Genomic DNA, 14,104 nt, shown 5'->3' on the forward strand with positions numbered 1-14,104 from the left:
CACTTGTTCACTTGTTCACTTGTTCACTTCACCACTTGTCCACTTTTCCACTTTTCCACTTGTTCACTTGTTCATTCGTCCATTTACCCACTCGTTCACTCAATTGCTCGTGCGCTCAGGACTCTAGACATTGGCTATACCCCTTCTTGACTGGCTTTACGCATGTTCCGTGGAACTAGACACTAATGTCCTTCACCGATTATCATACATTGGGTTTCACTTCTTTCAGAAGCATAATAGAATCAGAGCGAAATCAATATGTGGGTAAACCCAAACCTTGTCCCCCAAAGTCTCAGATTCAATGTTTTGAACGACACTGCAAGCTTTTGAAAGGACTACCCGTATCAAACCAGATGCCTCGGACCACCAAACGACGGTATGTCAAGGCACAGGCCAACGTTAGGATATTGTACCAAGAGCTTCCGTCCGACCTTTTTGTTTTGATTCTGTGCAAGATTTCCCTGAAAACACTATGTGACTTCGAGAAAGAATGGGTTGGTTGGTTTAAGACATGGTGGGCTAGCAAGGAGAAACCAGAAGGTCTAAGCTGGTTTGCGTTGAACTTGTGTCAGCGTTTCAAGCTCACATATCGCGGACAAGATGACTCTACTTCTACTCCTAACATTAAAGGACCTGAAGGTCCGAAGGATAACTCTCACAGTAATGAGGAGTCCGCCGTACGTGACCAGAAAAAGCAAGAGGACAACGATAACATGAAATTGGGCTCAGCCATCAGTAAGTTACGGAAGAGATGAATGAGGGCTATAAGTTGACAATACATAGAACACCACTTAGGTCTACCTTTAGACCAACCGATTAAATCCACCGTTTCCCTCGAACGGGACGAATTCCTCCACATCGTTGACTCTTGCGAAATGTCTTCTGACGGCGATATATCTGACCAGCAAGCGGACTATGACATTCGTGCCTTAGCTCCTCTCATTCGCCGAGCAGCCAGCTCATCCGATGTGAAGATGACATGCCCTTGGTATGGCGGTCCAAGCATAGAAGTTACCATGAAACTCAATGTGTCTTTATCCTTCGGAGAACAGTTGGTGCGTTACAGAGTAGCTTATGCACCGACTGGCCTGAAAAACCAAACCATTGGTCTCCCATAAAATCGAAAGTTTTGACCGTTCTTCAGCCAAGCGACAGAATATTTCTCATCAAACTGAGGCCCCGTCATCAGTGTCAACACGCACTCTCCTGACCGCTCATGGATTTGAATCCTGCCACCTCGTCCATTTTCTTTGACTAGGATAGCGGAAGCGACAGGCCAGGAAACACTCTCGAAGTCCGTAATGGTAGCCTCTTCATCATCAAAAGTGACTGATTCGCCGGTCTTTGCCTCCACCGATTTCACGAGCGATTCTTTGTTTAGATTTTCAAAGTTGAAATGTGTCAAATCAATCTTTTGGTTTGACTGACTTGACATTTTGGCAAAATTATCGAGAAAAGGTCAACGCTAGCAAGTATAGATATTGACAGGTACTGTTGATTCTGCATGAATTAGAATATCATATATTGATGATGAGTGAGATAAGGAACTTGCCTAGTCTTGAACTTATTGAAGTCGGTCTTTTACAAGTAGAATATTGTATCGTGATGTCTGCAGGAGTCAGACAACGACAGTTGCCCCTCCTCACTTTTCTTCTGCCCCACTTCGGGAACCATTGGTGCGTGGCTTTGTCATCCGCCCAATGACCAATGAGTGGTAGCTGAGCGAAATGTCGCTCAGCATATTGTAGAAGCTCCATCTCTTTGTCACTTTATTCAAGAGAATATTAGGTCCTGCTTCATAAATACACTATGCACGAGAGCATATACTGTTATGTGGAAATTATTACGTAGTCTGTATTAGGTATTGGAGGAATAAGCAACATCCAGCTATATAAGGCAAAGGTGTTTTCAAACATGGAACAAGAAATGTATAACCGCATAAAGTTGACTATGGCACGTTTACCTAATTATCGGTCGGAATCGTGATAGTGCGTTCACTATTCGACTGTTGCTCGAAGAATCTGCCGAGGCAACAATAATCTGTATTACTAATTAAATTGGTGCACGATACTTGCCCTGAACCACCTTCCCTGATCTTGAACCTCTTTCTGTAATTATTTCTCTGTTTATCAGTATTGTGTATGCGTTAAGCGTGGTGAATTGGACACTTGAACCAGTCAATCCGCGGACAAGTGAACCAGTGGACAAGTGAACCAGTGGACAAGTGAACCAGTGGACAAGTGGACAAATGAACCAGTGGACAAGTGAACCAGTGGACAAGTGAACTAGTGGAAAAATGGCTAGCTTGGTTGATATCGGATTAACTAATCACCTAACCCCACACTACTTCACCCGAAGGCTCGCGATTGGCTGATTGCGCGGATGAGTAGACCAATTGGACCTCCACAAAGGCTATACATCCTGTCAACCGGTTCAAGATATCCAAGGTTTTACTTAGCTATCAGCGTATTTGGAGGTTTCAATGCATTGACCGCGGTCAAGATGTAAAGGAGCACGGAGCAATCTATAAAATACCACAATCGTCCTGATTGTAAGTTCTCACCGCATTTTGGCACGGATCCATACAGGTCTCTATTGACTTTCAACAGCTAATTACAATTGCCGTGCATCTTTCTTGATCATGACTTGGCTTAATCGCGTACAACACATACCCCACGTACCTCGCCCTTTGCGCCGCTTAATCCGCTTTCTGAGGGGACAATCCGACGAACTGACTTCTTTATCCGATCAGATGCCCTCCTATGAGGAAACATCTGTGAGTATGAACCACTAGGTAGTTAGGAGATGTCTAACGTGGCATTTTGGGTAGACCATTGTTGTCCCGTATGTCAATCGGGGAATTGTCACTGTTGAAACCCACACCACCATGCGGACCAGTGTCCGCGGCTGTGGTCAGGATATTGGGGGAACCAAGGATTTGACCACTGATAGTGCGTCTGACAGAAGTACCCTCGTTCGAAATACTGGTACAGCCACCGAACTATGCACTCTATGCAGTAAATATACTGGGGGTAATATTTTAGGGAATACTGATAATCTCTCTCCTTCTGTAGGATGGCCTAGTATTACAAGGGCACCGAGTCCATCCGAGGATCATTCTTTGGAGATACAGCACTCTGGGGAATCAACGCCAAGGGACAGTGAAGAAACGATTGTTCTCCCGAATCCAGATTTAGCCGGAATGGTAAGTGACTGTTATCTTGGCGCCTTGGATTGGACGGGCTGATTTAAGTATAGTTCATAGGAACAGGTACGGCGTACGTACCCCATACTGGATAGGTCGACCAGAGGTCAAATTGAAATACTTGGCTATGCAGGCATACTTACACCTCCTGGTCAAGAGCCTATTATGTTGCTTAGTGTAAAGTGCCGAGAGAAGCGTGAGGTTATGCGCTGCACTGTGTCATGCTTTCACAGGAAGGAGCAGGATGGATTAAGGCGGGAATTGGGTTTCTGCCTGACCAAGGAAGAATGGTCTGATATTGGGCGATACGGGTTTCATTGGCATTGAATCCCACATATAGCTCCCTTGGGTCTGTAGATAGTAGATAGGAGTATATATGCTCCCTCTTGAGGAGCTTTGAACATTAAAAAAATATAGCACTCTCTGTTGGTGATAGGCGATTGGTTGGTTGGTTGCATTCACAGGTGTATACATGCAAGCCATCGGCCGAGCTCCTAGCAGTGCAGACATATCGTACGTATAGTAATACTACGGTGGTTAGCCTCTTCCCGAATATATAAGGTAGGGTTTCTTGTCCTTTAACATTCTCATCATGATAACCATGAATAGCCTTGTGCTATTTTTCGTCCTCTGGCTCTTAGGTTTTCTTACTTTGTATCTTGTGCGGCCTTTCTTTAAGAGAAAATATTTTCCTGATCCCAAAGCACGTGCAATTCCTTGTCATCTGCATGACGAGTAATATGAATCCTGTACGTTTTTACGGAAGTTGTTAAGAAGTTGTCTACTAAGCCCTTAGAAGAACAGAAAACGCCATAATACTGTTGCAGAAAGGGAGGGACTTATTCCGAGAAAGAAGGAAAGTTCTGAGAAAGTACCAGATGGTAAGATAAAATCTATCTATCGGATTCATTAGCTAATAAAACTTAAGAGAAGAGCTTAAATGAGGATAATCTTCCTTTAGTATTCAAGAGGGCTAGAGATAACCATCGAAATGGCCGGGTAGAGAAATTGCCATGTATGCGTTTGAGACGATTCTGTTGTAGATGTAAAAAGGAAGAGGGGGTCAGAAGCGATTGGGGACGCTGTCGTGCATGCGGCCACGAAAGTTGTCCAGAGTGTCTTGCATAGCCGAGCCTTTACGCTACAGACTTTTAGGCTAGCCAGTACTATTATGCCTTTCAAGCAATTGGTCAGCAGGTATAATGTAGGATCGCACCATTACACCTTCCAGGGACGCCACAGCTGTAGCGGGAGCAGAATCCTAGTACACTATACAAGCCTCTAGACGCTGCACACCTCACCTTCTCACTTTGTCGCCGCTTTCCCTGTAGATCGCAATATTCCGTGGCTAATTTCGTTCAAATTTAGTTCGTTGCGTAGAACTCGGTCGTATCGATGTAACATAGCAAGTGTTGATCGCTGCATATCATGTCCTTTTATCTAACGATTGAGAAAGAAAGTAGTGATTATTTGACAGTATATTAGTTGCATGTAATGGTGGAAGTACATGTTTTTGCAATGGGGTATTACATGGATGCCTATTCATTTTCGAAATATTTTTCGAGAGAGCGTACCAACGCCGTAAATTTGTACTGGAACTCCTTCGTGCTTATTTTCTGATTCATTAGCAGATTGTAACTTCCTGTAAGATGATTGAAATTTTCATCCGATGATTGTGCGAAGAAATGCAGGAGTTCTCGAAAAGGCGTTGCGTATTGCGTGTCTTTCGACGCAGTTGGCACTGGCGACAAATAGCCCATTGATGAGTCAAATTGCCAAGTAATAAGTGACAGCAGGAGTAGATCGTCATCGGTGAGATAGCTCGACATGGTTTGGGCATAGTCAATTAACAATTTATTGTGGACGAGTTGGACAATGTCCTCATCCTCTAGCTCTTTCGTCCCAAGAGACCTGAGCTCCGGATTGATATTGCTGCACATGAGCTCGTCGAGGGCAACAAAGCCAAGATACTGTATAATCAGGGCCATTATAGCTGATTTTGCTGGGTAAAGAAGAAAATCTCTATGTAGAGAAGCCTTACGGTATTAGTAAACATTATACAGTGTTGTCGGGCCAGCAACCAACCATAGTCAAGGTAGATAAACGAGGATAGCGCAAAACTTAGGATATTCTAATAGGATCTCGGTCTGCCGAAAGAGTATCTGTTATATTGCCAAGGTCACGTACATCCAGGACTAGATATAGTGTAAACTGTCTCGATCAAAAGTACTACAATACCCCGTATGACCTCCCCTTGAGGCAGCCCAGAACTCTAATTAGCCCCACTCAGAGCACATTTTGCTGTATTGAAAGCTCAGCTATCGCCGTAAGCCTCGAGAGAATTTTTATTGGCTGAAGGCCTTGGTCAAGTTTAGAGGTACTAGTAAATCCTGTATGTTCTATTTCTGCTAGATGGCGCTGCAACCGCATAACACATGAAATCACGCAAGCTATCACTGAATCTAAAATAATGACTAGACGAATTACCATCTCGCCTTACAGACAATGCTCTCCACTGTTGTGCCGGCCATCCCGAGAGGAATGACGCGAATAGAGGCTAATAGTCAGGGCCAGTGATGGCAATGATAATATTACCACTTACTGTCCTGTGTTGGTGGAGAAGGTGATTCTAGAACATCATGGCCCAAGTGGGAAACATGCTCCTGCATTTCTCTCGGTGGATGGATGGAACAGAAAGTGGTTCAGCCGTGCTTTAGCGCTGCAATCATGGGGAGCCATCTGCTTAGTGGCTGATGGCAAGTACTGAAGGGATTCCTGGAGTCTAAAAAACAATTTCTTTCGATTTTGGTATCTCTATTGACCATTATAAGTATACATGGAGTTATGTCAAATCTAATAAGTAGTTCTCTGCTGAATACATGCTCAACTATTCTTGGTGCTCAATAATCTACAGCAGTATATACAACACCAACTATTTTTCAATAAAATCTGCCTTTCAATATTGCGCATATAATGTGGTACCTAACTATACTTTCTGGTATAGCCCTCATTTGCATTCTTTACTACATTTGCCTAATTCTGGGAATTTTCCGCGATCATCTCCACGAAATGCGGCAAGAATTATGGAGACATTATGGGCAAGTTTCCCCAAGCAGCCCCACTACCACACGCTTCTATGATATTTACTAACATCAACATAGGCATACTGCCTGGCAGACCCCTGTGTAACAAACTTAAACGGATAAGTACGCCAAACCAGGTCCGACCCAGCCACTGAGTCACGAAGAAAGCTTGAAAGGATAGACATTTAGATGGATCTAGGAATGAAAGGTCGTATTCTAGGATCCATGGTTTATGGGGAAACTTCCTGTAGCGATATAAATATCGAAGTGAGAATAAAGCAAGCAGGAAATCAACGATAGCTTACGTTGTCCAATAGTATAGAACATCAAGAAGGAAGGCTTCTGATATGAAGAAGTGGGACCGTACCATCACATCTTCCAGGGACGCCACGGTTGCAGCAGGAGCACAATCCTAGTACTCGACAGGGAATCATCGAACAAGCCCCCAGGCAACATTACCCTCTGGTAGTTTGTATTTTGTATGTCGCCACTTCTCCTGTAGATCGCAATATCCTCGTTAGCTTGTTGTGTCCGGGGCTCGATTTGCGGCACTGGGTACAACGCAGTCAGCCATAACGATGTAACATAGCAATTGTTGATATATTACCCTTTGGGCTTAGAGGAGGAGCAAAGGCTGTGCTTCTAGAACCTCCGAGACCTACATAGTACTGAGGATCGTTTACGAGTCAGTAAAATACTCCGCAATTATAGACCTACACAGTCCCACAGAGCTGATCGGTTGAACTTAGAGCTCTCGGAGTGACACATGGATTGGAGAAGGGAGACTATTCCTACAAAAAGCATCAGAGCACACTTTCAGTCTTCGCCTTAAATGCAGCTGCACCCCCCGGGCGATGCGCTTAGCTTTTATCAATAAAATCTGTACGATGGTGATGAGTCTTCATGTTCTTAGGGCAAGATTTATGAACTGACATAGGATTTCGTTTCTAGTGATCATCAGCCCAATACTCTGGACCGGACATTATGGGCCGAGGAGGTTACGATACCACAGGAGCCGGGGGAACAGAGGAAACCTAGGAATCTTGACAACGAATCATCACTCCCACGAAGAGACATTAGTTTCCGGCTAAAAACGTACCAAGCTGGAGAGAAATCATCATCAAAATCCCTGTCTAGAGCTTGCGTGAAAGGCTGCTGGTGTTCAAACAGGAAGGAATTTTAATTTTACTGTTACAGTGGAGTCTGATTATTTGGCAGCCTTGTGTACTTTTGCTTAGAAAGTAGTATTTATATTAACTAACCTCATCACGTCTTATCTCTGTTCCAGTTTCATATTCTTTAACAGCCAAAAACCCCTCTTCAACGGCGCAAGACACAACACCTAAGCTCTGAAATATGTCTACTACAGTACATAGTAAGTATCAATGGTGGTCAAAACAGAGACTTCTATTATACTAATAGTGATTATAGGTCTTCGTAGAATAGTTCCTTTACAGAATACGGACGAGATGCGAATGACCCGACAGAATCTTCTTAAGAGAATGTCTGATACGGAACTTACAGCTCTTGCTGCTGTGCTTCAAGGGGGTATACGGTCAGATAGAGCCAGTGAGTATATATTATGTCTAATAATATTGACCAAAACTCGTGCTGATTACTTGTAGGCTGTTATAAATATATTATACGCGCCTTGAACAACACTGTTGGAGACTCCCTGCGCGACACTGTAAACAGGGTACAAGAGCTACAAGGATCGAGATTTAAACAGTTGCTAGATGCCCTTATCTCAATAGGAGAATATGAAAAGAAATTCAATGACAGGCTATTGGGTGAGTATCTCCAATAAATGGGCACAATATACTATATTAACAGGGTAATAGACAAGTCTACAACAATTGAGGTTCCGGAGATATACCTTCCCCAAGACATACCGAATAAAGAGGTGCCATATAGCGATGACATAAAGGGATATTCAATATTGGTGAATCACTCCAAGTCTACCCAGCAACAGTGGTCTCGCCAGATGCTTCAGACGTTAGCACTTGGACCTTTAAGGCTGGTTTTATCTTGCATGTTGAGGTATATTGAACCATATCATGGATATATATACACGCAGAAGCGTGGAATAACCCCGAGTTGGTGGCCTCCCGCTATAAGGTTCAATCGTAATCAGTATAGAAAAGCCGGTAAGACTTGCTTCTACAATTTTTATTCAGGCTCTGATACAGTTATGAACAGAAGCGATTGAATTCATTGTGTATATTATATTCGACTTACACTCAGAAGGATTCCGAGCTATCCATGCAATGGATGCTATAAATTCTTATCCTAAGATCCCCGCCGAGACCAAGAAGATCCTGTATCCAATACTGTTTATTCGACAGTTAGAAGAGTCAGGTCAGGGAAACCTTTCTAGTACACCTAAAGCAGAAGTGAGAGTAGTCAGGAGGGCTGTTCAAGGGGCAGTGAAAGACCCAGTATCCGGCACTAACCCTATACCACCGTCTACTGGTATATCACGACCTTCCATTTCCGGCAGAGGTGCGGTTAAACCGCCTTACTATATTATCCTCGGAGTCAACAACCAAGGAAAGTTTTTTCGTTCAGTATCGGAGTCAATGAATCATACCAATCTCAAACTGTCAGCGGCCGAAAAAAGTTTCATGCAAGAGGTGCTTAGGGTAGAGGAGCAACGAAGAGCTTTTCTGCCGCCAAACTGTATCGGGTCGAGGCAAGAGGATGGAGAAAGTCAATAGTATCACTCTTTGACAGTGGAAGGCTAGTTTATTCTTTAATTTTGTATTCTTATTTTGTTGTTTTAATAAAATTGGTGGCTTTCTGTATTTGGACATATACGTGCTCAGTCTGGGCGCAGTCGGCTGTGATGAGAGTATGCTGGCTACTTTGTTCCGAGATCTGCCAAAACATGAGCACACTTTCAGTCTTCACCTTAAATGCAGCTACACCCCCCGAGCGATACGCTTAGATGGTTATGAGTCTTCATGTTCTTAGGACAAGATGTATGAACAGACATAGGATTTCGTTTCTAGTGATCATCAGCCCAATACTCTGAAGAGACATTTGTTTCCGGCTAAAAACGTACCAAGCCAGAGAGAAATTATCATCAAAGAAGTAGAGCAGCTCGACAACCCGTCCAGAAATTAGTTGTATGCAAACCCCTGTCTAGGGCTTACCTGAAAGATTGCTAATGTTCAAATAGGAGGGAATTTTCCATTTCACTGTTACAGTGGAATCCGATCATTTGGCAGCCTAGAGAGTAGTATATATATTAACTAACCTCATCACGCCTTATTTGTGTTCCAGTTTTATATATCTACGTGTGGAATCATCATGGAATTAAATGCGTCGTATCCGGAGGCCGCTACTGCATTTGAGTAAGTAGATTCTAGCTCTTATTATTTCTATGTTACTGATAATAGCTTGATAAGGAGTCTTATTATTAGGAGAGGGCCACCGAATCTTTTATGGTGCATGACGAATCTACAGTTTTGTCTTTCTGGTTGGATAGGATTAAAATATGTTCCTCGGCTGGATCAAGATGCAGTTCAATCGCTCGCTACATTTCTCCTGACTTCTATCGATCCGGTTTCTTTTGTCTTGGGACTAGGTGTCCAGATTATTCTCTCTGGCCAGAGAAAATCTAGCCCGGTGTATCTGAATGCGCAACGTATTGCGCAAGCTTTACATGGGATCGTCACAAGGAATGTTCTATCCGACGAGCAGACAATGCTTTCCGTTGCAGCTTGTACAGCAAAGGAAGCTTTATATCTTGATTTACCAGAAATCGAAGAAACAACAACTCTGCGGCGATTCTTTACCGAAATCATCGCGCTACATACATTTATGCTTCCACCCAGCAACGACCTTCACGAGTATACAAGGCTAAGGTTTCAAATGGTTGATCATAGCTTATCTATGCGTCTCGTGTTTCCAGCATCAATCAATGTTTGGCTTGCCCTTCAAGATATTGAGACTTTAGCTGTCCGAGTATCAACTACTGAAGTCCTGTCGCAATATAACACTGCTCTCATCCTTCAGGATGAACTTTCTTCAACTAGCAGTTGTCTACGAATACTTATCAGAGATCTATGGTTCGAGTCGCCGGAAGCCCTCGAGTGCATTGCTGAAGGATTTAATCTCTATGGACAGATGGTGATGGTAAGCCAAGGTCTAGAGTTGGCGGTTAATTATGGACGACGCTCTGCATTGTATGACTCCTTATCTATTCTCCGTCAATCATTGGCGCGGCAGATAGAAGGCATGGGAGCTTTTGCTATGTCGGCTGACAATAAAGAAAGGCCAAATTATGTGGATCTGGGGTGGAAGTACGAGAGTATTAGATAGAGGTATGGAATAGTATTGATAGCCTGATATAATTACATTTTTACTGTTGGTAATCATGATGTATACTTCCCCAGGAGAAAGAGCAAGACCAGTACCTCGCATACCCCCCTCTGTAGTGCTTACAGGGACTACCTAGGATTTACCCACTCGGAAATAGGGGGATATGTGGAAGGCTAGAAATATACCTCGGTGGCGTACTGCTTTGTAACACAATGATATACCGGACGACCGTGCTTATATGATCTGTACTTACTATTCTTGGAATTTAGCATTGAAGAGATACGCAATATCCCAGTCTAACCCTTATTGTATACATAATATGCGTGGCTTATGTAGCCGAGCACTGGAAAATGCTACGTGTACTGCACCTTTTGTCACATCGGGTCTAACTCTAAGTATTATCTTTTTTTTCTACGTTACTTTTCATGTCGTTTCCTGTATCTTTCAGTTTTTTTTTTTTTTTTTTTTTAAAAAAATTTTTTTTTTTTTTTTTTTAAAAAAAAATTTTCTTTTTTTAATTTTTTCTCGTAAATATAATTTAATGTTACTTTTTTATTTTCTTTGTCATTTTTTTATTCGTTTGTTTATTTATTTTATTTTTTCTATCATGGACACAGTCAGCCTATGGAATGACCTATAAGTAAGGTTGTTCTCATCGAGTAAAAGAGAATTATATTCCCAAGAGACACAGAAGCCGAATACTATGACCTTTGCTATGAATTTCACAAGTGTCGTGCCTGGTATGCTGCTGCACCAGGTGACACCCGAAGCCTTTATTCCTGGCTATGCCTTGCTTCATCATCTTGTTATCTCCTGTTTTAATACCGATATGTCCTCGTATGTGCTTGCCTTCGCCGCATCTATAGCTTTTTGCATGTACGCTCTACAGGTATTCTGGGAACGTTTTCGATCGTTACTCCTGCGCCTTGCCGAGTCAGTTGAGATTTCGTACCGGGACGAATTGTACGATCAAGTCATCCGCTGGATTTCGAGCCATCCTAGTTTGACTCAAACACAACGATCTACGGCCGCTACAAGATTGGACGTTATCCCATCTTGGAACACAGATGAAAAGGAAGAGAATCTTTCCAGTAAAGATAATGCAAAACTGGAAAGGAATCCGCGAGAGTTTTGGATGGAACAAAAGCTCCGAGATAAATTGGGTCGAATTTACTTCACGCCTGCGGCTTTCCAGACTAGTTTCTTCAAATACAACAGGCGGTTGTTCGCCTTTAGTCGGCAACCACAAAAAGACACCTTCGGTTCATGGGCTACGAGAGGGGAAAAGCTGTATTTCTATACAGCCCCGTGGAATAAACAGGCGCTTAGAGACTTTCTCGCGGACATCCAAAAATCTGTTGCTGAAAAGGATAACGATACTCTGGCAATACGTCGAGCTCTCAAATACGGTTCCGATTTCCGATGGACACTTGCTATGTCCAAACAACCGCGACGACTATCAACAATTGTTTTGGAACAAAACCTGAAGAACCAGATTATCAATGATGTCCAAGATTATCTTCTCCCTAGTACCCGGAAATGGTACCAGTCGAGAGACTTCCCGTATCGACGGGGTTATCTTTTTCATGGCCCTCCCGGTACAGGAAAATCAAGCTTCTGCCTCGCCATTGCCAGTCTGGTTCAACTTGATATTTATGTCATAGACCTTACTGTGAATGGCCTGGACGACAACGCTTTAGCTTTTTTGTTTCAATGTCTCCCAAAGAGGTGTATTGTTCTTTTCGAAGATGTGGATCAGGCCGGCATTGAGAAAAGGAAGTCAGAGAAACCTTTCGGCGAAATATCGGAAGAGACGAATAGCGAAGAAGATATTGTTGTCGAGGCCCAAGACCGCAAGCGACCATTGAATAGTATCACGCTTGCTGGATTACTCAATGTCATTGATGGTGTATCTGCACATGAGGGTCGTATTTTAATTATGACTACCAATCATATCCATCAACTTGATCCCGCTCTGAAACGCCCAGGTCGGGTAGATATGGAAGTCTTCCTTGGCTGTGCTGGATGGTTTGCCATAGCAGAACTATTTCTTCTTATGTACTCGGAGCCTGCAGACAGAAATTTCATGGCAACGCAAACGCCGAATGGCTCCATCTACCCATTGAGCCAACCAGCATCTCCAAACTGGAGCCCAAGTGACATCGCTAATCTGTCTACGGTATTCGCAGATAAGGTTCCTTCAAATTATTACACTGCGGCAAAGATCCAAAATTTTCTTCTACCATATAGAAGCGATCCATGGCTAGCAGTGGCAGATGTATCAGAATGGACATATAAACACCTCCGTCTTGGTTTGCGTGAAAGTCTTCACACCTTGGAGACTTCGTGTGGTCGATTTAAGGTTGACGGCACTTACTATCAACTCAATATAAGTGCCCTTATATTTTTATGGTCGTACCACGAAGCGACTAGTTACCTTCAACCTCGTGTTCTTCTTCTTCAGTATACTGTTGCTGAGGATATGCCCATGTTTTGGATGGCACCTACAGATACGGTCAGTAGAGAAGATGCGAGCTTGCAAGCTGCTCTTGAACGACTGGTTGTTACCCAGACTGGCCTGCAACTGTCAAAGACTGTTTACGATGTTCCTCTTCGATGGTCTACGGACCAACTTAACTTTCCCTTCATTATTCATACTTCTTCGCAAGAGCCAGGGTGGGAGGATGAGATAGTGATCAACCGGGAAATGTATCACGGATATGAATGGGTGACAGAGGATAAGTTGAGGAATAGAGAGTACTGCTGCTCCCATGAAGAGAAAAGCACTATACTAAAAGCATTCTCAATTGTCAGGGAGAAAGATTGTGATTCGTTCTGACGTCGAGTGAGTTTCTAATATGTGCTGTAGCTCTTTGGTATTATCTAACCTTTCCTTACAGAGAGGTGCTTGAGATGGACATGGTAGCAATTCCATAACAATGTTGAGGAGAGCTTGGAGCACAGGGAATTTTTGCATGTACCTAACACAGTGAAAAGTGACATACTGCATACTGAGGGCTAAAACGTCCGTGTGGTTGCTCCCCCAGACACAAATCAGAGTAAGAACGTATTGATAGTAGAGAAAAGTCCTAACACAGAAGGTAGTTCTTTTAACTTGATCGTCGTTAACCACTACTTATAAAACGCCGTCACCACCGTTTGAATCAATTACTAAAATGCCTACAACACGCAAGGAGGTTACTATACGTCGGTGGATATGCTGAAGAGGTTGGCGGATGGGGCTGGAGCATGAGGCTGGAGAACGAGGCTGGAGAACGAGGCTGGGTGGATGATAGAAGTCTCAACAAGCATAGAAATAAATGTAGACTTCAGGATCAGGGTGGTCGGAACCGCCACTGATAGCCCAACATTATCCGTCCGCATGGAATAGGAAAATTATTTACCCGAACTGACATTTATAAAACGCCCTTATTTGACTCCTGGCTCCCATCTACTTCCCATCCACTTCCCATCCACTTCCCATCTACTT

The 14,104-nt window shown here is 43.3% G+C and overlaps 6 protein-coding genes across 6 annotated transcripts; 5 read left to right on the forward strand and 1 right to left on the reverse strand.

Moving 5' to 3' along the window:
• Positions 1-5: 5 nt before the first annotated feature.
• Positions 6-1,840, forward strand: BDV37DRAFT_242870 (uncharacterized protein). Its single transcript, XM_032081369.1, has 2 exons — positions 6-735; positions 784-1,840. The coding sequence occupies exons 1-2, from the start codon at positions 186-188 to the stop codon at positions 1,116-1,118; spliced, it is 885 nt and encodes a 294-aa protein (XP_031943923.1). The 5' UTR covers positions 6-185; the 3' UTR covers positions 1,119-1,840.
• A 346-nt stretch (positions 1,841-2,186) lies between these two features.
• Positions 2,187-3,610, forward strand: BDV37DRAFT_242872 (uncharacterized protein). The gene is made up of 3 exons (XM_032081370.1): positions 2,187-2,776; positions 2,831-3,205; positions 3,259-3,610. The coding sequence occupies exons 1-3, from the start codon at positions 2,642-2,644 to the stop codon at positions 3,298-3,300; spliced, it is 552 nt and encodes a 183-aa protein (XP_031943924.1). The 5' UTR covers positions 2,187-2,641; the 3' UTR covers positions 3,301-3,610.
• Positions 3,611-3,647: 37 nt separating this feature from the next.
• Positions 3,648-4,670, forward strand: BDV37DRAFT_242876 (uncharacterized protein). The gene is made up of 4 exons (XM_032081371.1): positions 3,648-3,766; positions 3,815-3,954; positions 4,005-4,086; positions 4,134-4,670. Exons 2-4 carry the CDS (start codon positions 3,934-3,936, stop codon positions 4,331-4,333), a joined length of 303 nt encoding a protein of 100 aa, XP_031943925.1. The 5' UTR covers positions 3,648-3,766; positions 3,815-3,933; the 3' UTR covers positions 4,334-4,670.
• Positions 4,539-5,326, reverse strand: BDV37DRAFT_58720 (uncharacterized protein). Its single transcript, XM_032090926.1, has one exon. It carries the CDS (start codon positions 5,191-5,193, stop codon positions 4,744-4,746), a length of 450 nt encoding a protein of 149 aa, XP_031943926.1. The 5' UTR covers positions 5,194-5,326; the 3' UTR covers positions 4,539-4,743.
• Positions 5,327-7,644: 2,318 nt separating this feature from the next.
• On the forward strand, positions 7,645-8,095 carry BDV37DRAFT_280877 (uncharacterized protein; the record flags this gene model as incomplete). Its single annotated transcript, XM_032086686.1, has 3 exons — positions 7,645-7,663; positions 7,720-7,857; positions 7,914-8,095. The coding sequence occupies 3 exons, from the start codon at positions 7,645-7,647 to the stop codon at positions 8,093-8,095; spliced, it is 339 nt and encodes a 112-aa protein (XP_031943927.1).
• A 3,222-nt stretch (positions 8,096-11,317) lies between these two features.
• Positions 11,318-13,453, forward strand: BDV37DRAFT_280878 (BCS1 and AAA domain-containing protein; the record flags this gene model as incomplete). The annotated part of the gene is made up of 1 exon (XM_032086687.1): positions 11,318-13,453. One exon carries the CDS (start codon positions 11,318-11,320, stop codon positions 13,451-13,453), a length of 2,136 nt encoding a protein of 711 aa, XP_031943928.1.
• Between the last annotated feature and the right edge of the window lie 651 nt (positions 13,454-14,104).

Source organism: Aspergillus pseudonomiae (assembly GCF_009193645.1).
Source record: "Aspergillus pseudonomiae strain CBS 119388 unplaced genomic scaffold BDV37scaffold_16, whole genome shotgun sequence".
NCBI classification, from domain to species: domain Eukaryota; kingdom Fungi; phylum Ascomycota; class Eurotiomycetes; order Eurotiales; family Aspergillaceae; genus Aspergillus; species Aspergillus pseudonomiae.

Excerpts from the sequence above, each read along its gene's own strand:
- BDV37DRAFT_58720 (XM_032090926.1), bottom strand. The coding sequence starts at position 5,193 with ATGGCCCTGATTATACAGTATCTTGGCTTTGTTGCCCTCGACGAGCTC.
- BDV37DRAFT_242870 (XM_032081369.1), top strand. The coding sequence starts at position 186 with ATGTCCTTCACCGATTATCATACATTGGGTTTCACTTCTTTCAGAAGC. Across the intron at positions 736-783 it reads GAAATTGGGCTCAGCCATCA|AACACCACTTAGGTCTACCT; the intron begins GTAAGTTACGGA and ends GACAATACATAG.
- BDV37DRAFT_242876 (XM_032081371.1), top strand. The coding sequence starts at position 3,934 with ATGACGAGTAATATGAATCCT. Across the intron at positions 3,955-4,004 it reads TGACGAGTAATATGAATCCT|AACAGAAAACGCCATAATAC; the intron begins GTACGTTTTTAC and ends AGCCCTTAGAAG. Across the intron at positions 4,087-4,133 it reads TTCTGAGAAAGTACCAGATG|AGAAGAGCTTAAATGAGGAT; the intron begins GTAAGATAAAAT and ends ATAAAACTTAAG.
- BDV37DRAFT_242872 (XM_032081370.1), top strand. The coding sequence starts at position 2,642 with ATGACTTGGCTTAATCGCGTACAACACATACCCCACGTACCTCGCCCT. Across the intron at positions 2,777-2,830 it reads CCTCCTATGAGGAAACATCT|ACCATTGTTGTCCCGTATGT; the intron begins GTGAGTATGAAC and ends CATTTTGGGTAG. Across the intron at positions 3,206-3,258 it reads ATCCAGATTTAGCCGGAATG|TTCATAGGAACAGGTACGGC; the intron begins GTAAGTGACTGT and ends ATTTAAGTATAG.